General features: G+C 46.5%; 1 protein-coding gene across 5 annotated transcripts in view; it reads right to left on the reverse strand.

Annotated features, from left to right (window-relative positions):
* Window positions 1-6,773: 6,773 nt before the first annotated feature.
* LOC143774174 (chloride channel protein ClC-Kb-like) overlaps window positions 6,774-24,194 on the reverse strand; it is a 33,642-nt gene continuing 16,221 nt past the window's right edge. For 2 of the 5 annotated variants that reach the window (XM_077261528.1, XM_077261532.1), the window contains 11 exons: window positions 15,207-15,276; window positions 14,170-14,280; window positions 13,854-14,067; window positions 13,628-13,761; window positions 12,990-13,126; window positions 12,759-12,798; window positions 12,281-12,387; window positions 10,392-10,454; window positions 7,817-7,921; window positions 7,638-7,724; window positions 6,774-7,310 (listed from right to left, as the gene is read on the reverse strand). In XM_077261528.1, the coding sequence (XP_077117643.1) occupies window positions 7,143-7,310; window positions 7,638-7,724; window positions 7,817-7,921; window positions 10,392-10,454; window positions 12,281-12,387; window positions 12,759-12,798; window positions 12,990-13,126; window positions 13,628-13,761; window positions 13,854-14,067; window positions 14,170-14,280; window positions 15,207-15,276 (1,236 nt within the window). In that variant the 3' untranslated portion in view covers window positions 6,774-7,142. The remainder of the gene's footprint in view (window positions 7,311-7,637; window positions 7,725-7,816; window positions 7,922-10,391; window positions 10,455-12,280; window positions 12,388-12,758; window positions 12,799-12,989; window positions 13,127-13,627; window positions 13,762-13,853; window positions 14,068-14,169; window positions 14,281-15,206; window positions 15,277-24,194) is intronic. The other 3 variants (XM_077261531.1, XM_077261529.1, XM_077261530.1) reach the window with 3 other exon arrangements.

A 24,194-nucleotide genomic window follows, 5' to 3' on the forward strand; every position in this document is an offset into this window, starting at 1 on the left:
CCTCCATAAACCCTCACCCTTCACAAAGCCAGCAACCACACCACTAGGCATAGAATTTTCCTCATCCATACCCACAAACACACTCACTGTTGCTGGACCAGTGACAGCAGAGGGTGACATTTTGACCTCCGCATCACCATGCACAAGGGGCTGGGTCTCCTGAACAGAAAGTGTGCCCTCCGCATCATCAGTTTTTATTTTCCGCTGCTTCATGGTTGCTACCAGGCACCATTGATCTTTAGCCGCTGTGAGGCACCGCTGATCCTTAGCATCAGGATCTTGTTGACCAGCGGCGCCAACACAAATTAGGACTTTAGGAGGACTGGAACTCCCAGCCCCAGCAACCCTCTCACACTGCCGCCACTTCTCAACTAAGTGAACAGCGGCAACAGCATTCAGTGGCTCTGAGCCTACCAAAGCTGCCCCGACACTGGGCCGCTCCCCCCTCCCACTGAAGAGCACACCACATTATCGTGGCCTGACAGTTCACCCGCCACCAGGCTGCCCTCACTGTCTAGCCTCTCGGCTGATGCACCTCCTGCTATGTCCCTACTACTACAAGCAGAGACGGAGCTCCGCCGCTCTGCACCTCACTACGTTGCTCTGTAATCTCCCCTTTGCACCGGATCCACAGCAGAACCTGGGCTGGGCAACGGGGCTTATATAGCGAGCTGACCCTGCAGCTGACTCAGAGGGTACAGGGAGCGGGGCATACATGTAGCTTACCGCTTCCTGCAGCTTTAGCTTGGTGGTCTTTGCCTTTTTCTTGTGGCCCCCAGGTGCCTCCTCTGTTGAATCATAACCAAGATGAAAGTTCTAAAGGCACACTGGGGACTCCAGGAGCTTGATCTCCACCATTAGCGCCCCTCCCTAGCCGATGTCACTGTCCTCCCCAGAGCCAGCAGAACTGCGACCTGAGTTCAATGCCGCCTATCCTGCAGGGAAAAGCTCACAGACACAAAAAGAGGACTTAAAAATCCTCCAAAAATTGAAAAAAATCACAGAGAAAAAAGCAGAGATGATTACCTGCTGAAGCCTCCAAACAAATGCACTAGCAGGGCGCATCGGACCCAATTAATGATGGCAAAAACACAGGTGCAAAAAATACCGATGAAACAACCACTTTCAATCCAGTGTTGGCTGTTTGGCATTAGTGCACAAAAAGATAAGAGATAATAGTCTGTATGTGGCATTGTTCACACAAGGAATGCAGAGCATCTGGTTTACAGCCTATTACTAACGCACATACAGGCGGGCCGCCCAGTGCTACAAAATGCGTGCTGTGTGAACAGAGGCCTACAGTTTACAGAGCCATCTTGGTCCGACTGCACCCTGCAAGATAAAGTGCAAAAAAAAACACATATCAATGTATGTGAGGTATTAGTTTATATTGGGGCCTCAATACGTAAGCTGGCAACTCGCATCTTTTTGTGCACTAATGCCAAACAGCCAACACTGGATTGAAAGTGGTTGTTTCATCGGTATTTTTTGCACCTGTGTTTTTGCCATCATTAATCTGGTCCGATGCGCCCTGCTAGTGCATTTGTTTGGAGGCTTCAGCAGGTAATCATCTCTGCTTTTTTCTCTGTGATTTCTGTCCTGCAGGGAGCTCACTGCACGTGGCCTGCGGGTGATTTTGCGGGCTGCCAGGTGGGGCTTTCTGCTGGTCATCATCATCATCATCCACCTGGCTCTCAGGCTGCCGCCCCTTCTGCCTTTGCTCTCTGTTATCAGCCATTTCTCTATATCTGTCCTCATTCATTAGTTTTCCCTTGCCTCCAGCTCATTGATTTCAAGCTTCAGCCTCTTTACCTCTGCCTGGAATTGCGTATTCCTGGGTTTGGAGGCACCTGCAGCTTTTGCGCTTGTGCAGCTAAACTCCTCCCAGAGCCTCCTCAGTCTTACTCGCCTCTTCATACTCACGGAGGTGGCTCATGACCCAGGAGCCATAGGTGGACACAGACTCCTGGTGTATCTGCAGCCCCCAACCTTCCTCAGTGAGGTCGGCCTCACCTCCATGAGCACTCAGCTTTCCTCAGGAAGGGCTGCCATCTTCCATGCTAGCAGGCTTCTCCTCCATGTTGGAAGCCTAGCGGCTCCTCTCGGTCTCTGCATGCCTGGGAGGAGAAGGAGCCACATTGCTGTGACTCCTGGTGGAGCGTCTCACCCCCAAATCCTCTGATGTGCAGGTCGGTTGCTGGTTTCTTCTGCCCCCTGCTGGCCCGGGAAGCAGAAGCCTGGGACTTGGCTCCTTCACTCATCCCAGGAAACCCACTCCCTCCCTGGGTAGGAGAGAGAGCTGGTCCCCGGGCAGAGAGGTGGTGATTCCCAGGAGCACACAGCAGGATCAGCAGCGAACACACCCACAATTAGCACAATGAGCAGCAGCAGAGCAGCACTCACTATTCTGCTGGTGCAGTCACTGTGTACATACATTACTGATCCTAAGTTACCTCCTGTATTATACCCCAGAGCTGCACTAACTATTCTGCTGGTGCAGTCACTGTGTACATACATTACATTACTGATCCTGAGTTACATCCTTGTCATGAACCAGGGGTGTTTGGTTGCCCCAGTTCTTTCTTCAGGGATTTATTTATATCCCACTTCCCAGTTCTTGTTTGGAACTTGCAGCTATCTGGCGCCCTCCTTACCCTCAGGTCAGTCAGGGAACTGCACCTAGGGTAATTATTCGCCAGAAAGGCTGCCCGGTCGTGTACTGGCTATTGGGCACGCTGCAGTGAGGGTGATATACCTATTGGATGCTGCAGCCGGGCAATACTCTTATAAACCCCTTTCCGTCACTGCCAGCTATACCCAACAAGCGCAGGACACTTTGCTGCCACCAGCTCGTATTCCTATGATTAATTGCGGGTCAGGAGCCAACTGAATCAGTAGCATAATTTACTTCAGAGGATGTTGGAGGTACGTTTTAGAGCAAGGAAAACGAAGCTAGTAAATATTGTAACTTTTACTCCAAAAAGATTAGGCAGTGTTTACAAAAAGTATAAAAAAGGTTATTACAAGATGAGACAATTATAGTATGTACAGAACGATTACAAAATAAAAGGGATTAAAGTTGAAAATAAACTTACATTTGTCTTATGTCATTCCATGGTATGTCATGCGGCAGGGAGGAAGAGCATATGTCCCAATGCATCAGGCACATTATCTGCTAGGTGACTTCCTGGGCAAAAAGCCCTCCTAAAATGAGGTTGAACCTCTTATACCCTCTGCTCGTGACATCACTGAGGGGCTGGATATGCCTCCTTGGATAGTTATGGAAAGCTTCTGAAAGCTGATAGCCATCATAACTCGGTCTGCGAGGCTCGTAGATGGGGGACAGAACTGTCATTTTTCAGAGTATGAAATTGACGTTCATTTAAGTACAAACATGACTTGTCCATGTGCCTCGGTTAAGCAGTAATTCGTTTCTCGAATACCGCTGGTTCGGGATATTAGGAAACGCACTGGTATGTAGCTTTATTGTTGCACATCCCACATATGTAAGATTCACACCTATACCACTACTTGGGGTTGATTTATTCCATCTTGAATAACTCATTCACAAATGGAAGCACATGGCTGCAAACATAGAACGGGTTTCTGCTTACTCAGAGATGATTACCTGCTGAAGCCTCCAAACAAATGCACTAGCAGGGCGCATCGGACCCAATTAATGATGGCAAAAACACAGGTGCAAAAAATACCGATGAAACAACCACTTTCAATCCAGTGTTGGCTGTTTGGCATTAGTGCACAAAAAGATAAGAGATAATAGTCTGTATGTGGCATTGTTCACACAAGGAATGCAGAGCATCTGGTTTACAGCCTATTACTAACGCACATACAGGCGGGCCGCCCAGTGCTACAAAATGCGTGCTGTGTGAACAGAGGCCTACAGTTTACAGAGCCATCTTGGTCCGACTGCACCCTGCAAGATAAAGTGCAAAAAAAACCACATATCAATGTATGTGAGGTATTAGTTTATATTGGGGCCTCAATACGTAAGCTGGCAACTCGCATCTTTTTGTGCACTAATGCCAAACAGCCAACACTGGATTGAAAGTGGTTGTTTCATCGGTATTTTTTGCACCTGTGTTTTTGCCATCATTAATCTGGTCCGATGCGCCCTGCTAGTGCATTTGTTTGGAGGCTTCAGCAGGTAATCATCTCTGCTTTTTTCTCTGTGATTTCTGTCCTGCAGGGAGCTCACTGCACGTGGCCTGCGGGTGATTTTGCGGGCTGCCAGGTGGGGCTTTCTGCTGGTCATCATCATCATCATCCACCTGGCTCTCAGGCTGCCGCCCCTTCTGCCTTTGCTCTCTGTTATCAGCCATTTCTCTATATCTGTCCTCATTCATTAGTTTTCCCTTGCCTCCAGCTCATTGATTTCAAGCTTCAGCCTCTTTACCTCTGCCTGGAATTGCGTATTCCTGGGTTTGGAGGCACCTGCAGCTTTTGCGCTTGTGCAGCTAAACTCCTCCCAGAGCCTCCTCAGTCTTACTCGCCTCTTCATACTCACGGAGGTGGCTCATGACCCAGGAGCCATAGGTGGACACAGACTCCTGGTGTATCTGCAGCCCCCAACCTTCCTCAGTGAGGTCGGCCTCACCTCCATGAGCACTCAGCTTTCCTCAGGAAGGGCTGCCATCTTCCATGCTAGCAGGCTTCTCCTCCATGTTGGAAGCCTAGCGGCTCCCCTCGGTCTCTGCATGCCTGGGAGGAGAAGGAGCCACATTGCTGTGACTCCTGGTGGAGCGTCTCACCCCCAAATCCTCTGATGTGCAGGTCGGTTGCTGGTTTCTTCTGCCCCCTGCCGGCCCGGGAAGCAGAAGCCTGGGACTTGGCTCCTTCACTCATCCCAGGAAACCCACTCCCTCCCTGGGTAGGAGAGAGAGCTGGTCCCCGGGCAGAGAGGTGGTGATTCCCAGGAGCACACAGCAGGATCAGCAGCGAACACACCCACAATTAGCACAATGAGCAGCAGCAGAGCAGCACTCACTATTCTGCTGGTGCAGTCACTGTGTACATACATTACTGATCCTAAGTTACCTCCTGTATTATACCCCAGAGCTGCACTAACTATTCTGCTGGTGCAGTCACTGTGTACATACATTACATTACTGATCCTGAGTTACATCCTACATACATTACATGAACCAGGGGTGTTTGGTTGCCCCAGTTCTTTCTTCAGGGATTTATTTATATCCCACTTCCCAGTTCTTGTTTGGAACTTGCAGCTATCTGGCGCCCTCCTTACCCTCAGGTCAGTCAGGGAACTGCACCTAGGGTAATTATTCGCCAGAAAGGCTGCCCGGTCGTGTACTGGCTATTGGGCACGCTGCAGTGAGGGTGATATACCTATTGGATGCTGCAGCCGGGCAATACTCTTATAAACCCCTTTCCGTCGCTGCCAGCTATACCCAACAAGCGCAGGACACTTTGCTGCCACCAGCTCGTATTCCTATGATTAATAGCGGGTCAGGAGCCAACTGAATCAGTAGCATAATTTACTTCAGAGGATGTTGGAGGTACGTTTTAGAGCAAGGAAAACGAAGCTAGTAAATATTGTAACTTTTACTCCAAAAAGATTAGGCAGTGTTTACAAAAAGTATAAAAAAGGATATTACAAGATGAGACAATTATAATATGTACAGAACGATTACAAAATAAAAGGGATTAAAGTTGAAAATAAACTTACATTTGTCTTATGTCATTCCATGGTATGTCATGCGGCAGGGAGGAAGAGCATATGTCCCAATGCATCAGGCACATTATCTGCTAGGTGACTTCCTGGGCAAAAAGCCCTCCTAAAATGAGGTTGAACCTCTTATACCCTCTGCTCGTGACATCACTGAGGGGCTGGATATGCCTCCTTGGATAGTTATGGAAAACCTTCTGAAAGCTGATAGCCATCATAACTCGGTCTGCGAGGCTCGTAGATGGGGGACAGAACTGTCATTTTTCAGAGTATGAAATTGACGTTCATTTAAGTACAAACATGACTTGTCCATGTGCCTCGGTTAAGCAGTAATCCGTTTCTCGAATACCGCTGGTTCGGGATATTAGGAAACGCACTGGTATGTAGCTTTATTGTTGCACATCCCACATATGTAAGATTCACACCTATACCACTACTTGGGGTTGATTTATTCCATCTTGAATAACTCATTCACAAATGGAAGCACATGGCTGCAAACATAGAATGGGTTTCTGCTCACTCATGCATTCTTGAGGGAAGGGGGAAGGAGTCACACACTGGAGTTTCACGTTACAGCTGTATTGTCAGCAGGGAGAAGGAGCTGGAGGAAAAAGAGGGGGGTCAAATCTGCTGCGTGTGTCTGGGCTGGCATGTCACTTACAAAGGCAGGGAGATGCAGCAGCCCTGAATTTGTGTGTGTACTTTACACAGACCTAATGGGTGTAGCAGAGCTGTGTATATTCATGACAATCCTGTATTATCCTCCAGAGCTGCACTCGCTATTCTGCTGGTGCAGTCACTGTGTACATACATTACTGATCTTGAGTTACATCCTGTATTATACTCCAGAGCTGCACTCACTATTCTGCTGTTGCAGTCACTGTGTACATACATTACTGATCTTGAGTTACATCCTGTATTATACCCCAGAGCTGCACTCACTATTCTGCTGTATTGGATAATGCTCCCAAGTTTCATACAGTGTTGTACTGATGATGGGGTGAGGGGTGATCTCGAGGACTGGCAGTGATCAGTGGGGTTGCAGCTGTGTTATTGGACACTGTTCACATCTGTCACACGTTACTTCCTTTATTATCAGTTTTACATAGTAGATTTTATTATAAAAAATATTAAATATGTTTTTGTTCCTGGCGATGACTTGTCGGCTCCGCGGCCGTTGCTGTCAGACAGTCTGTGCTCGCAGCCTTGGTGCCGTCACTGTTTATAGCAGGAGTCTGTAAGCCGGAGCCCCACTCAGTCCTCACTGACAGCTGGGGTTACGACTGTGTCCTAGAAGCTCCTTGTATCTCAGGCAGGTTTTGTTGCTGGTTTTGTCCAGTCCTCCGTTTGCGGCTCACTGATAACAATAACCCCCCCCCCCCCGTTATCAGTGCTGTCAAGAGTGTCAGCATTCATGAGTCAGTCTCCGTGGACAGTGTCATCTGCTTGAGGTTTTGGTGGACCGTTCCTCTATATCTTGAGCTTGACAGTCGGAGGGGTGATTGATCATCGGCTGCAAGATGTAGCTCTCTTGGAAGTTCTCAGCTTTGGGGGCTATTCTGGACGTGAACGTGCCCTTCACGGTGCCATGGACGGCGTCCCTCAGCTGTGGAGATGTAGAGAGGACAGGGTTACTGTCTGTGGGTGGTCAGAGATCATCATGGTGAAGACCCAACACCACGGCTTCTCGACAACACACGGCACCAACCATAAAACCCCACCAGGGCAGATGGACGTCCACCAGTTATCACGGCAGAGGAGGAGCCGAATACTGGACAGAGGTGGTGAGAGGAGCCTCTCTGGTGCTCCATATCTCTATGGTAAAGCGAGCTTCACCACGTGACAATGCAGACGCTGGTCAACGTCCAGCTCTGGACCGGCGCATCTGACCGACGTCAGTCTCACACGTTGTAGCGGTCAGTAACATAATTACCTCACTCAGAGACACCACCCCGACCAGCTGGCCAGTCCTGGTCACATATCCCAGGCGCAGGCCCAGAAGATTGAAGAGGTCGTAGCACTGAGGAGAAACGAGAAGGAAAGAGAATGATACAAGCGAGTAGAGCTGACGCTGTCAGGCCCGCGGGACAACAGCTTCTCCTTTGACCTCACCTGGTACAGCGTCTGTTTCTCCATCAGTCTGTATGGTGCAGGGTCAATTATCAGGTCCTCGATGGGCACAACCTCATTGAGCTGGCGGCACTCCCACTCCTCCACCTGTGAAATACAAGGTGCCGCTAAGAGCCGGAGACATTGCAGGAAACACCGACAACATGAAGACAACCATACATCTGCGGGTCATGAATATCAGGGTGTCGGCAAATATAGACAGTCAATGGTCACTATAACACACCTCCACCTGTAATACACCTTCACCTGTGATGTCCTCCACCTGTGATATCTCCCACCTGTAAAGTCCTCCACCTGTATTATCCCTAAGTGTTACATCCTCCACCTGTAATGTCCCCCACCTGTGATGTTCCCCACCTGTGATGTCCTCCACCTGTGAAGTCCCCCCCACTTGGGATGTCCCCCTCCTGGGATATCCCCCACCTCTGATGTCCCCACCTGTGATTCCCCCCACCTATGATGTCCCCAACCTGTGTTATACTCCATCTTTGATTCCCTCCATCTGTGATGCCCCTTGTCAGGAAATAGGAAAGTTCTGATTACTTCACTTACACATACAGTGCTCTCAGCTGCAGTTGCCTCTGCCTGCCAACACAAGGCTGGAATTCTATGCCACTCTTTCTCCCTCTGTCTGTGTGTGTAATCCTATACTTCTTCCTCCCTCAGGAATTTATATGGCCCTGTGCTGGGAAAGCTGGCCTCCTTAAAATTCCTCATTCCCCCTCCCACTGAATACCAGCCAAAACTGGTACAGAAAGCATGGGATTCTATTGTTCTTTTAAAGTTATATATATTGGCATCGATCAGTGCTAGAGATATAAGGGTTATATATTCCAGATGTCCATCGAGAGATCTATAGCTCACGGAAATCGCTAGGAGCTAAACCCAACGAGGGCAAGGAGCGGGTTTCTCCATAAGCGGGTGATGTTACTACGCCATGTTTACACTTAAAAGAATCCTCCCGACACGGTATACATCCTGATCATTGTGTCTTTCATATACGAGGTTCATACAGCGAGCTATGTATAAAAATGGTTGCCATAACTCTAAGAAAAGGGGAGGATTTATCCTCTAAGTGAGGTCACCACAGGGGCAGTGCCTTGGTTTTAGGCTGGGAAATAAGTGAGTGAAGCAGGAGTCTTCACGTGTCTTTTTTCCGGGCTCTAGCTGCTATACAGAGGTGTGATATGCATCTGATGTGTCTCCTGAGCACATGGGCAACCAGGAGATGAAATGATCTGAACTCTATGTAAGTGTTTTTTCAACCTTAATCCCATTTTATTTGTAATTGTACTATACAAATGCTACTTGTCTTCTTTATAATATCTTTTTATACTTCTGTAAACACTGCCTACCTTTTTTTTTGGAGTAAAATATATAAAATTACTAACTTTGTCTTTCCTTGCTCTATAACCAACTGTCACGTCTTCTGAGGTGAATTACACTACTAATCTGGGTTGGCTCCGGGCCGGTTACTAAGTAAGAAATCGGAGCTGGTGGCAGCAGATTTATTATGCATGTTTTAGTTATATTGCCCTCGCTGCAGTACGCCCATAAGCCAGTACAAAGTAAAGTAGCCTTTCTGGCGACTAATTATCCTAGGTGCAGTACCGTGACTGACCTGAGGGTAAGGGGGGCGCCAGAGAGCTACAAGTTCCAAACTGGAACTGGGAAGTGGGATATAGATAAATCCCCTTCAGAAAGAACCAGGGCAACCAAACAACCCCGGTTCATGACAAATTGGTATGAGTAGTGGAGAAGATAAGGGTATCCTCCCCGGGAACCGTGACACCCCCCACCTTGGATGTCCCCTACCTGGAATGTCTCCCATCTGAGATGTCCCCCACCTGGGATGTCCTCCACCTGTGATGTCCCCCACCTGGGATGTCCCTCACCTGTGTTATCCTCTACCTGTGATGCCCTCCTACTGTAATGTTCATCACCTGTGATATCCTCCACCTGTGATGTCCCCCACTTGGGATGTCCTCCACCTGGGATGTCCTTCTCCTGTAATATGCTCCACCTGTGATATCTCCCACCTTTAGTGTCCTCCACTTGTATTATCCCTACGCGTAATAGCCTCCACCTGTGATGTCCCCCATCTATGATGTCATCCACCTGGGATGTCCCCCACCTTGGATGTCCTCCACCTGTAATATCCTCCACCTGGGATGTCCCCCACCTGTGATCCTGTGATGCCCTTACTTGTAATATCCCCCACCTATGATGTAATCCTTCTGTGATGTCCCCCACCTGTGATATTCTCCACCTGTGATATCCTCCACTTGTAATGTCATCCACCTGTGATGTCCCCCACCTGTGATGTTCCCCACCTGTAATGTTCTCCACCTGTATTCTCCACATGTGATATACCCCCACCTGGGATGTCCTCCACCTGGGATGCCCCCTACCTGGGATGACCCCCACCTGGGATGTCCACCACCTGGGATGTCCTAGCCCTGTGATACGTCTCCATATCCTACAGTATATTCTGCATGTTTCCCACCCATCTCATACATCATGATCCTGACTGACCTGTCAGGACCACTATACCCACCATTCTCAGGTACTGGTTTCGGAATTTGCTTGAGCGCCTCTTGCGGCCCACTGGCCTTTGAGTCTGTGAATGAGAGTTACAGAGTGTGAGCACTTGTTTACCGCAGTGATTGCACCGTCTCTCCGAACAGTGGATTCACTGGTATTTCATACACAATCATTCCTGACAACCTGGACACACAACTCTTCACTCCTTGTGTATAAGGGAGTGTCTGACTGTACCAGGCCAGGCGTGCATGTGTATGGGGAAGTGTCTGACTTTATATGGCCGACCATGCTTGTGTATGGAGGAGTGTCTGACTACCAGGCCGAGGGTGCATGTGTATAGAGGAGTGTCCGACTGTACCAGGCCGGGCGTGCTTGTAAATGGGGAGTATCTGATGGTACCAGGCCGGGCGTGCATGTGTATGGGGAGTATCTGACTGTACCAGGCCGGGCGTGCATGTGTATGGGGAGTATCTGACTGTACCAGGCCGAGTGTGCATGTGTATCGGAGAGTGTCTGACTGTACCAGGACGATCGTGCATGTGTATCGGAGAGTGTCTGACTGAACCAGGACGATCGTGCATGTGTATGGGGGAGTGTCTGACTTTATATGGCCAACCATGCCTGTGTATGGAGGAGTGTCTGACTACCAGGCCGAGCGTGCATGTGTATAGAGGAGTGTCTGACTGTACCAGGCCGGGCGTGAATGTAAATGGGGAGTATCTGACTGTACCAGGCCGAGCGTGCATGTGTATAGAGGAGTGTCCGACTGTACCAGGCCGGGCGTGCATGTAAATGGGGAGTATCTGACTGTACCAGGCCGGGCGTGCATGTGTATGGGGAGTATCTGACTGTACCAAGCCGAGTGTGCATGTGTATCGGAGAGTGTCTGACTGTACCAAGCCGAGCGTGCATATGTATGGGGGAGTGTCTGACTACCAGGCCGATATTGTGAATATATCGTTGCACAGCTGAAAAGTGGTGCACAAGTGGGAGCCCAGCCCGTGAATAATATAAATATATAACTTGGCACTCAACTTTTGTTTAATTTGAAGATTTTTAATGCAGTCCAGCAAAAATAAACAACGTTTCGGTCCTCACCGGTGAGGACCGAAACGTTGTTTATTTTTGCTGGACTGCATTAAAAATCTTCAAATTAAACAAGAGTTGAGTGCCAAGTTACATATTTATGTGACTACCAGGCCGAGCATGCTTGTGTATGGGGGAATGTCTGATTCTACCAGGCCGAGCGTGCATGTGTTATGGGGAAATGTCTGATTGTACCAGGCCGAGTGTGCATGTGTATAGAGGAGCATGTGACTCTACCAGGCTGAGCGTGTTTGTGTATGGGGGAGTGTCTGACTACAAGGCCGAGCGTACTTGTGTATGGGGGAATGTCTGATTGTACCAGGCCGAGTGTGCATGTGTATAGAGGAGCATGTGACTCTACCAGGCTGAGCGTGTTTGTGTATGGGGGAGTGTCTGACTACAAGGCCGAGTGTACTTGTGTATGGGGGAATGTCTGATTGTACCAGGCCGAGTGTGCATGTGTATAGAGGAGCATGTGACTCTACCAGGCTGAGCGTGCTTGTGTATAGGGGGAGTATCTGACTACCCAGCCGAGCGTGCATGTGTGTGGGGGAGTGTCTTACTACCAGGCTGAGCGTGTTTGTGTATGGGGGAGTGTCTGACTACAAGGCCGAGCGTACTTGTGTATGGGGGAATGTCTGACTAGCAGGCCGAGCGTGTTTCTGTATGGGCGAGTGTCTGACTACCAGGCCTAGCGTACTTGTATATGGGGGAATGTCTACCAGGCGGAGCATGCATGTGTATGGAGGCTTGTCTGACTGTACCAGGCCGAGCGTGCATGTGTATGGGGGAGTCAGGAGGGACACATTAGAGGACCTGTACACCACAGTCGGCAGGTGGATGCGTGTTCACCTCCTCGCTTTCATAGGTGATGGTCTCCTGGGTGCTGTAGGTGGCTGTGTCTCCGCTCTCCGGTTCCTCTGCTGAGATGAGGGAATACAGATGACGGCTCTTGACTGCCAGACTTATCGCTTTATGTTAGCAGTGGGGGACATCTAGGGGCTTCCCTCAGATGTAGTCCCCATGGCTGAGACCCTCATATATGACGGACACCCACCACATGCTGCTGGGAATGAAGACATGGCCGCACAATCTGACTAGGGCGTCTGCTTCACAATTTTTGGAAACCTCATAATGGAGAGAGCCGCTGATTGATGGTCGGCACTGCTCTCTTCCTGGAGGCATCCAGCAGGGCCGCCCTTCAGACAGATGGGACCAAGTCTCCCAGACATGGATGAGCGTGACAAGTTAATGGGGCAAAGATCAGTGAACAGGACGCTAGGGCAGCACTCACCAGTTCTGGGCAGTTTTGGTCTTGAGCAATCACCCAGGGACTGAAATACAGAAAAAGCGAAAACACGACGGTTAGCGGCCACCTCCTTCTATTATTACATTGCCAAGTGCTTCGCTGTCTTATGACTTTCTCGCCTCCTCGGTGGTCATTTTTGATTCCCGCTGTCTTTATGGATTATGACCCCCTATATCACCCCCACCCCACTCCCATGGTCCCAGGCAGTGCTCTTACTGTCACCGTCCCGTTATGGTTCATGTTACTCCCGGGCTGGTTTATCATATACTGCATCCTCCGCTCAGTGCTCAGCTGGTCAGACAGAAGTTTGCTGAGAGTTTTACGACTGACGGAGCCAAGAAGGATCCTAGAATCTGGAGAAAGCAAAAGACTTGTGTTACAAAGTGTCCTGATGGCACCGAGACAAGGTCAGAGGGTGGAAACAAGTCAGTGATCAGCAGAGATAAGAGATGGGTAGATATGAGATTGGGTGAGGCCGGGCAAAGGTGGCACCACTACATGTGAGGAGGCTTAGCTTTACAGCCTTCACATCATATAATGACCTACAGAAGCCTTTATCTTAGGAGATGAGAATATCCCACCATATCCTGTCAAACCACAGCCTATCTCTAAAGGATCTTCCTGGACTCTACGACACCGCTGCAGAGATCCACCTGTAGCGTTTTGTGCCAGTGTCCGGCCTCAATACTACACGTCATGAGCAGCACAATCACAGAGGTGGTGGACAGAAGAAGTCAGTCCTCCCCTCTTGTTCTACACAATCCAGACACTCAGGATTTATCACGACCGATCCCAACAACCATTACTGAAGAGCACGGAATACCGCACAGCCCCAAGATAAAAAGAAGACGAACCTTCAGCATCGACTATGGGAAACTGCCTAAAATCCGAAGACTTAAGGAGGTTCCGGACGTCTTTGTATTTGAAGCCCTTCACGAGATACTGCAGATCGGTCACCATGAAATCCTCTGCACATATATCATGGGCACTGGGAAGAAAAGGAAGCATTACTGCGAGACCCATCCTAGAGCCCCGTCCTCCCACCGTCCAGTCTAGAGTCTCATCTCCCTGCCATCTCACCAGTTCTTCCCAAATACCAGCTTTGGGAGGTACGGCAGCTTCTTGACTATGACTATAATGTCAAAGAATGAATTCTGGAAGCTTTGACTGATGGCATTTGCTATAAGGACAGCAATCAGGACAGGGAGAATATGTGACATCTGCCCCGTCAGCTCAAATACCAGGAGCGCTGTAGAGAGGGTGTGTGTGACGGCCCCAGAATAGGCTGCGGCCCCTGCAAGAATGAGAAGAACCAGATTAGAAGATGAGGACCACCATATTATCAGCCATCACGTTGCCATCAGAGGAGACACGTGAGTTTGAGTAATCCTGGCACCTGCGAGCGCGTAACCAGCTGGAGTTATCTTAATAGGGATGCCTTCTGATATAATCCCATCAGGAAAGATTTTGGCAATTATTTCTCCATACAGACGACCGAGTCCAGCACCTATAGGAACAAACGAGAAGCTGACAAATCCGTACTTGGTGGTCGGCTCAGTGTATGATGTAGACAGATCCCTACAGATTGACCATGTGAATGGGAAAGGACACCAAGAAAACGGAGAATGTGGTCAGGAATCGCTCAGTAACATAGTTATTAAGGTTGAAGGAAGACTTTAAGTCCACCTAGTTCAACCCATAGCCTAACCTAACATGCCCTAACATGTTGATCCAGAGGAAGGCAAAAAAAACCATGTGGCAAAGAGTAAGCTCCACATTGGGGAAAAAAATTCCTTCCCAACTTCACATACGGCAATCAGACTAGTTCCCTGGATCAACACCCTATCAAGGAATCTAGTATATATAACCTGTAACATTATACCTGCATAAACCTCAGGATTATTTGGTATGAGCGATGGATTACATGGGACTGCTCACCACTGGAGGGGTCTGTATATACCATCTCATCCCCATGGGGCTCATGTACCACCCGTGATGCTAGGGTGTCTATCTGAGGAAGGATGTGAAGGGTACAATGAGTTATCCTTCCAATGGCGATGACTTATCCGTGCACCATCAATAGGTACGGTCACTGCAGGGCAGGACCATGTCGACCTGAACATGAATGATGCACCTTGGAGCCTCTTCAGAGAAAGTAGATAATGTTCATATGCCATCTCATTTGTGGACCTCCATCCACGAGACTGATGCATGCTCTTAGATTACCACTTTACATACCAGGAGAGTCGATGATCACAGCCTGCCGTATAGTACGGCCGCTGAATCGGGGTAATCAATGATGATAGTTCCCTGTAGGCATGCCAATGATTAGCAGGGGTCCTGGACCCCCGCTGATGAAATATTGATGGGGACAGGTTAAAATTCAGTTGAACTCATTCAATATATACTCAGCGAGGCCATGACATAACTCACCGTATACAAACACGGGAAGGAAGTATCCAGCTGGGATGATCATGGTGTTTGCAAACAGGAGCAAAAAAAACTAAAGAGACACAATAAAAAAAGCTATAATCATAATATAACACAAATTCTGTATAATACCCACAAATATCACACACAAAATATATACAGAATACCCCAATATATCACACACATAATATATACAGAATATCCAGATATATCACACACATAATATATACAGAATACCCCGAAATATGACATGCATAATATATACAGAACAATCCGATATATCACACAAATGATATACACAGAATATCCACATATATCACACTCATATACAGAATATCCAGATATATCACACACATGATATATACAGAATACCCCGATATATCACACACATAATATATACAGATTACCCAGATATATCACACACATAATATATACAGATTACCCAGATATATCACACACATAATATATACAGAATACCCAGATATGTCACACACATAACATATGCAGAATATCCACATATATCACACACGATACATACAGAATATCCACATATATCACGCACATGATAAATACAGAATACCCAGATATATCGCAAACATAAAATATATAGAATACCCAGATATATCACACACATATTCAGAACAACCCGATATATCACACACATAATACGGTATATACAGAATACCCAGATATATCACACACATGATATTTACAAAATACCCAGATATATCACACGCATGATATATATAGAATACCCAGATATATCATACACATGATATATACAGAATACCCAGATATATCACACACATAATATATAAAGAATATCCACATATATTACCCACATAATATATACAGAGTACCCAGATATATCACACACATAAAATATAAAAATTGTCCACATATATCACACTCATAATATATACAGAATACCCAGATATATCACACACATAATGTATACAGAATACCCAGATATATCACACACATAATATATACAGAATATCCAGATATATCACACACATAATATATACATAACACCCCGATATATCACACACACATAATATATACAGAATATCCAGATATATCACACACAATATATACAGAATACCCTGATATATCACACACATAATATATAGTGAATATCCAGATATATCACACACATAATATATACTGAATACCCAGATATATCACACACATAATATATATACAGAATACCCCAATATATCACACACATACAGTAATATATACCGAATATCCAGATATATCACACACATAATGTATACAGAATACCCCAATATATCACACACATAATATATACAGGATATCCACATATATCGCACACATGGTATATACAGAATACCCAGATATATCACACACATAATGTATACAGAATACCCCAATATATCACACACATAATATATACAGAATATCCACATATATCGCACACATAAAATATATAGAATACCCAGATATATCACACACATATTCAGAACAACCCGATATATCACACACATAATACGGTATATACAGAATACCCGGATATATCACACACATGATATTTACAAAATACCCAGATATATCACACACATGATATATATAGAATACCCAGATATATCATACACATAATATATACAGAGTACCCAGATATATCACACACATGATATACAGTGGGGCAAAAAAGTATTTAGTCAGTCAGCAATAGTGCAAGTTCCACCACTTAAAAAGATGAGAGGCGTCTGTAATTTACATCATAGGTAGACCTCAACTATGGGAGACAAACTGAGAAAAAAAAATCCAGAAAATCACATTTTCTGTTTTTTTATCATTTTATTTGCATATTATGGTGGAAAATAAGTATTTGGTCAGAAACAAAATTTCATCTCAATACTTTGTAATATATCGTTTGTTGGCAATGACAGAGGTCAAACGTTTTCTGTAAGTCTTCACAAGGTTGCCACACACTGTTGTTGGTATGTTGGCCCATTCCTCCATGCAGATCTCCTCTAGAGCAGTGATGTTTTTGGCTTTTCGCTTGGCAACACGGACTTTCAACTCCCTCCAAAGGTTTTCTATAGGGTTGAGATCTGGAGACTGGCTAGGCCACTCCAGGACCTTGAAATGCTTCTTACGAAGCCACTCCTTCGTTGCCCTGGCGGTGTGCTTTGGATCATTGTCATGTTGAAAGACCCAGCCACGTTTCATCTTCAATGCCCTTGCTGATGGAAGGAGGTTTGCACTCAAAATCTCACGATACATGGCCCCATTCATTCTGTCATGTACCCGGATCAGTCGTCCTGGCCCTTTTGCAGAGAAACAGCCCCAAAGCATGATGTTTCCACCACCATGCTTTACAGTAGGTATGGTGTTGGATGGATGCAACTCAGTATTCTTTTTTCTCCAAACACAACAAGTTGTGTTTCTACCAAACAGTTCCAGTTTGGTTTCATCAGACCATAGGACATTCTCCCAAAACTCCTCTGGATCATCCAAATGCTCTCTAGCAAACTTCAGACGGGCCCGGACATGTACTGGCTTAAGCAGTGGGACACGTCTGGCACTGCAGGATCTGAGTCCATGGTGGCGTAGTGTGTTACTTATGGTAGGCCTTGTTACATTGGTCCCAGCTCTCTGCAATTCATTCACTAGGTCCCCCCGCGTGGTTCTGGGATTTTTGCTCACCGTTCTTGTGATCATTCTGACCCCACGGGGTGGGATTTTGCGTGGCGCCCCAGATCGAGGGAGATTATCAGTGGTCTTGAATGTCTTCCATTTTCTAATTATTGCTCCCACTGTTGATTTCTTCACTCCAAGCTGGTTGGCTATTGCAGATTCAGTCTTCCCAGCCTGGTGCAGGGCTACAATTTTGTTTCTGGTGTCCTTTGACAGCTCTTTGGTCTTCGCCATGGTGGAGTTTGGAGTCAGACTGTTTGAGGGTGTGCACAGGTGTCTTTTTATACTGATAACAAGTTTAAACAGGTGCCATTACTACAGGTAATGAGTGGAGGACAGAGGAGACTCTTAAAGAAGAAGTTACAGGTCTGTGAGAGCCAGAAATCTTGATTGTTTTTTTCTGACCAAATACTTATTTTCCACCATAATATGCAAATAAAATGATAAAAAAACAGAAAATGTGATTTTCTGGATTTTTTTTTCTCAGTTTGTCTCCCATAGTTGAGGTCTACCTATGATGTAAATTACAGACGCCTCTCATCTTTTTAAGTGGTGGAACTTGCACTATTGCTGACTGACTAAATACTTTTTTGCCCCACTGTATATAGAATACCCAGATATATCATACACATAATATATACAGAGTACCCAGATATATCACACACATAAAATATAAAGATTGTCCACATATATCACACACATAATATATACAGAATACCCAGATATATCACACACATAATATATACAGAATATCCAGATATATCACAGAACATATATAGCATACCCCGATATATCACACACATAATATATACAGTATATCCAGATATATCACACACAATATATACAGAATACCCAGATATATCACACACATAATATATATACAGAATACCCCAATATATCACACACATACAGTAATATATACCGAATATCCAGATATATCACACACATAATGTATACAGAATACCCCAATGTATCACACACATAATATATACCGAATATCCATGTTCTGTCTCCGCCATCTAATTTGTTACCTCCAATTATCTGTTTGCATAATTTGCAGTTTCTCAGCCAGTATACAGGACTTGATATATTCATACCTTTATTTGTAGTGCTTTGGCTCCCTCTAGCGGTCAGAGTCATGTTGACAGTTGTATTTTTCTGTTATGTATTTTTTATGTCTGATTCTCCTCCTCCTTTGCAATGCATTATGGTAGCTCAGCCTACATTTCCCTCCATTATCATTTCACTTCCAGTTTGCCTTCCAGGAAAGAAGCTTACACTTCATCCCCCTTGCGATTGCATTGCCGGTATGTCTTTATGCTCTCTGTAGATATTTCTGCTCTATATTAGCCTAGCTTAACCAGTTGCACTCCTAGTTCAGTTACTAGCCTTCTAAATGTAATGCATAACGTTTATCATGTGTAGTATGTATCGTTCTATACCATGTACTGATTCTATGTATATCATTGTTCACAGTTTCACCGCATCAATATACCACTACGTTTAATAAAGCACAGACTCAACCACAGTCTCCTTATTGGACCCCGGTATAGCGGTTTAGCTGACTGGATAGCTACAATGAGCCTGCCTCATTTAGTGAGGACAGAACAGTGAAACGGCAGCCATCCAACTAGTGGGATTCAAGTCACCGGCTACTCAGAGACTAAATACAGCTACAGCAATCTCTGCACAGCCAAGAACTTTCCCAAGACACCATGTCTCACAAATCGCATAGAACAAGATCTGTTACTTCCGTTTCCTCAAAGACAACATCCATCACCAGCGCGGTTGCCATTGCCCGTGCAAATGCTGAAGCCGCCAAAATACGAGCGAGCTTTGCTGACTAAGAGATGCAACTTAAATTAGAAAAAGCACGCCTAGATGATGAAGAGAGAAGGTCACGCTTAGAGAGAGCACGCATAGATCATGAGAGAGCCGATCAAGAGAGAAGGATGCAGTTAGAAAAGGCACGTGTGGATGCTGCCTTAGAAAGCCTAGCAGCAAAAAGGGAAGCTGCCGCAGCCCTCGCTGAAGCGGAATCGCTAGAAGCCGCGCAAAGTCCCAAGCTGCATAGCCAAAGCAGTACGTCGAGTCTGGAGTTTCCACTACAAGACACACCACAACGCACATCTCAGTATGTTAATGAACTTCCTGATCCAAACTATAACCCTGAACCAGTACCAAAACAAGAGTACGACGTCTCCAGCGAAGTTAGCGAGAGTCATCACGAGGCTCAGCTCCAGGACAGAAACAAACTCGAAAACGTGAGACAAAACGACTCTGCTAATGACTACCTTGCCCCTCACCAGGTAACCAACGTGGATCACCCTGCTGACACACCGTACGTCAGACCGAAGCAATACGACACCGGCTGGCGCCACCCTGAGGACACTAACAGGTATGAACGCACCTCACATCACTATCAGGGCGATCCATCACCAGTGTACTCCACCGACAACCGGTTCACAACAGAATTTGCCAAGTTCTTCACACGGCGTGAACTGGTTGCCAAGGGACTCATGAAATTCACTGACCAAGCTGAAGGTTACAGAGCTTGGAAAGCTTCCTTCCAAAATGTCATTAGAGACTTGGGGCTACAACACAGGGAAGAGATAGACCTGTTAGTCAAATACCTGGGAGGAGAGTCAGTCAAACACGCAGTAAGGATCAGAGACATTAATATAAACCGCCCTGAGACTGGCCTCAAAGAGATCTGCAAGAGGCTGGATGAGTGTTACGGCTCAGCAGAAGTAATAGAAAGAGCCTTGTTCAAAAGAATCGATGACTTTCCTAAAATTTCTAACAAAGGTCTCCAGAAACTTAGAGAGCTAAGCGACCTACTAAAGGAAGTCCAAGTTGCCAAATACGAGGACGACCTACAGGGACTTGCATTTCTCGACACAGCCAGAGGTGTTAACCCTATAGTCCAGAAGTTGCCCTACAATCTACAGGAGAGGTGGCTCACACATGGTTCCACGTACAAATACAAACACAGTGTTCCATTTCCCCCCTTCTCCGTTTTTGTAGACTTTATACACCAACAAGCGAGAATTAGAAACGATCCCAGCTTTGACTTTGCAATGCCATATGCCACACCGTCACCACCTGCAAATCCACGCAGAACATCTGTGGCAGTACACAAGACTTATGTTTCTTCTCCAGGTTCTAATTACAGGTCTGCTGGCTGCTCCCAATCAGAGACAAAGGTGCAGGACCCTGACAAGCAGTGCCCACTTCATCAGAAGCCTCATCCTCTCCTGAAATGCAGAGCCTTCAGAGGAAAATCTATGCCAGACCGCAGAAGCTTCCTGAAAGAGAACGGTATCTGCTACAAGTGCTGCTCGTCCACAACTCATCTCGCCAAGGACTGCAAGGTCAGTGTAAAATGCACAGAATGTGGCACCACAGACCATAACACTGCTCTACACCCTGGCCCAGCTCCATGGAGTGCACAAAACACGCCAGCTGACAGTGAGCATGGCGGGGAGGAAAGGAACACTGATACAGCTACGCCAGAGATCACTTCACAATGTACCGAGGTCTGCAAAGGGACAATAGACAGTAGGTCCTGTTCAAAAATATGCCTTGTCAGAGTATACCCAAAAGGCCATAGAGACCAGGCTGTAAGACTGTATGCTATCTTGGATGATCAAAGTAATCGATCCTTGGCTAGATCAACTTTCTTTGACCTATTCAACATCAAAGGGCCAAGCACTCCCTACTCATTAAAGACATGTGCAGGTACTGTGACAACAGCAGGCAGGAAAGCTACAGACTACCAAATCGAGTCATTAGACGGACAATTCTGCCTACCACTACCTACGATCATCGAATGTAACCAGATCCCAGACAACAGATCTGAAATCCCTACGCCAGATGTAGCAATCCATCACGCTCACTTAAAGCAAATAGCACACCTTATACCAGAACTCGACCATCAGGCCCAGATAATTCTGCTGTTGGGGAGAGATATCCTGCAGGTTCATAAAGTGAGACGTCATATCAATGGACTCCACAATGCTCCCTATGCCCAAAAGCTAGACCTAGGATGGGTCATAATTGGCAACGTATGCTTGGGACGCATGCACGCCCCATCCTCTGTAACAAGCATGCTGACAAATACATTGGAGAAAGGACGACCATCTCTGTTTCAACCTTGTAACAATGAGTTCCATGTCAGGGAACTGCCACACAGCATCCAACTGCCCAATCATTTAATAGACTTTACTCACGACAGCAGTATAGTGTCGGGAAGCTATGAGGATCAGTTAGGGTGCACAGTCTTCCAGAGAACTAAACAGGACAACCAAGTGGCAATGTCGGTAGAGGACAAGTTGTTCTTAGAGGTAATGGACAAGGGACTCGTTAAAGATGAGACCAACAGCTGGGTCGCACCTCTTCCCTTCAAAACCCACAGACCACGTCTACCGAACAACAAAAATCAGGCATTACAACGTTTCTCCTCTCTCAAACGTAATCTGCAAAAGAAACCAGAGATGAAAGATCACTTTTTCTCCTTCATGTCAAAGATTTTTGAAAACTGTCACGCAGAACTAGCTCCCACTCTCAAAGACTCTGAAGAATGCTGGTTCCTACCCATGTTCGGAGTATACCACCCTAAGAAACCAGGCCAGATTAGAGTCGTGTTCGATTCCAGTGCCAAATTTAATGATGTCTCCCTAAATGACGTTCTACTAACAGGACCAGACCTCAATAACAAACTGCTGGGAGTACTTATGCGCTTCCGTAAGGATTCCATTGCCTTCATCGCTGACATCCAGCAAATGTTCCATTGTTTCCTTGTGAGAGAGAGAGACAGGAACTTCCTAAGATTCTTCTGGTACAGAGACAATGATCCTACTAAAGAAGTCACAGAGTATCGCATGAGAGTGCACATCTTTGGCAACAGTCCTTCCCCTGCAGTCGCCATTTATGGACTCAAAAGGTCGGCTCAGGAAGGAGAAGCAGAATACGGAGCAGATGTCAGACAATTCATAGAAAAGGACTTTTATGTCGACGACTGTCTGAAAGCCATGCCTTCAAATGAGACTGCCATCAGTCTTCTCAGGAGAGCCCAGGACATGCTTGCCTGCTCGAACCTTAGGCTTCATAAAATAGCCTCAAACAGCCAAGAACTCATGGAAGCGTTCCCTTCTCAGGACCTATGCAGTGGTCTCAGAAACCTGGACCTGGGGTCAGACCCCGCACCAATGCAACGCAGCCTCGGGCTTCTCTGGAATCTACAGTCAGACACTTTCACCTTTCAGGTCAACCAGGAAGAAAGGCCTTTCACACGTAGAGGCGTCCTGTCTACCATCAACAGTCTGTACGATCCCTTGGGTTTCGCAGCTCCTGTTACTATACAAGGCAAGGCCCTACTAAGAGACTTAACTAGGGAAACATCTGACTGGGATGCACCTCTGCCACCTGATAAGAGGATCCAGTGGGAAGAGTGGAAGAACTCGTTAGCGGCACTCTCCAACCTGAATGTGCCAAGACCATACGCCCCTGTGCCATCTACTGAAATACAAAGCCAAAGACTGTACGTATTTGCAGATGCTTCTGTCAAAGCGATTGCCGCTGTTGCCTACCTGAGAACTGTAGACTCCAAAGGTCAGTGCCACATTGGTTTCATTATGGGGAAGGCCAAACTCGCACCACAACCAGAGCACACTATACCCAGGTTAGAGCTTTGTGCCGCAGTCCTAGCCATTGAGTTAGCAGAGTTCATCACATCCGAAATGGAAGAAATGAGAAAGCTAGCACACAATCAATGAAGTTCACGGTGCTAGTGAACGGGATGTTGAATCCCCAAAGTCATCAAGTTCAAAAGATCACTGCACTCGTCTAGTTTTCAAATGCATAATTTCAAAAGTTTATTAAATTTGTGTCAGAGAAAAAAGGTTCCTGGCGAATTTGACGTTTCGGCTAACCCGTAGCCTTGTTCACAAAAATCGCCTGTTAGAACTGTATTGCATACAAAGAGAGGACCCTTTTGGTGAGTCAAATAAAACGATGAAGAGGCATAACCTAGCAGGAGTGCTAGCGAACATAAGCCCATACACAAAAACCGTATCAGCGGCTGGACCGAGACTTGTGGCTGTCCTGTGGATGCAGTCAATACTTGATGTCAGCCCGTATCCGTTCAGTATTTTTTGCAGTGTCCCAGATCCAGTGTGCTGGTATAGTGCTGTGTCACCAATCGTTGCAGGGGACCACACAAGTGCTGGCCAATAGTTACAGTGGTGTCTCCTCACTATAATGGGAACTGCTGCCTGTAGGTTCCGGATTGATATACGTCCTGGTCCTGTGTGCAGGTAGGGA

Source organism: Ranitomeya variabilis, chromosome 5 (genome assembly GCF_051348905.1).
Source record: "Ranitomeya variabilis isolate aRanVar5 chromosome 5, aRanVar5.hap1, whole genome shotgun sequence".
Classification (NCBI taxonomy): Eukaryota; Metazoa; Chordata; class Amphibia; order Anura; family Dendrobatidae; genus Ranitomeya; species Ranitomeya variabilis.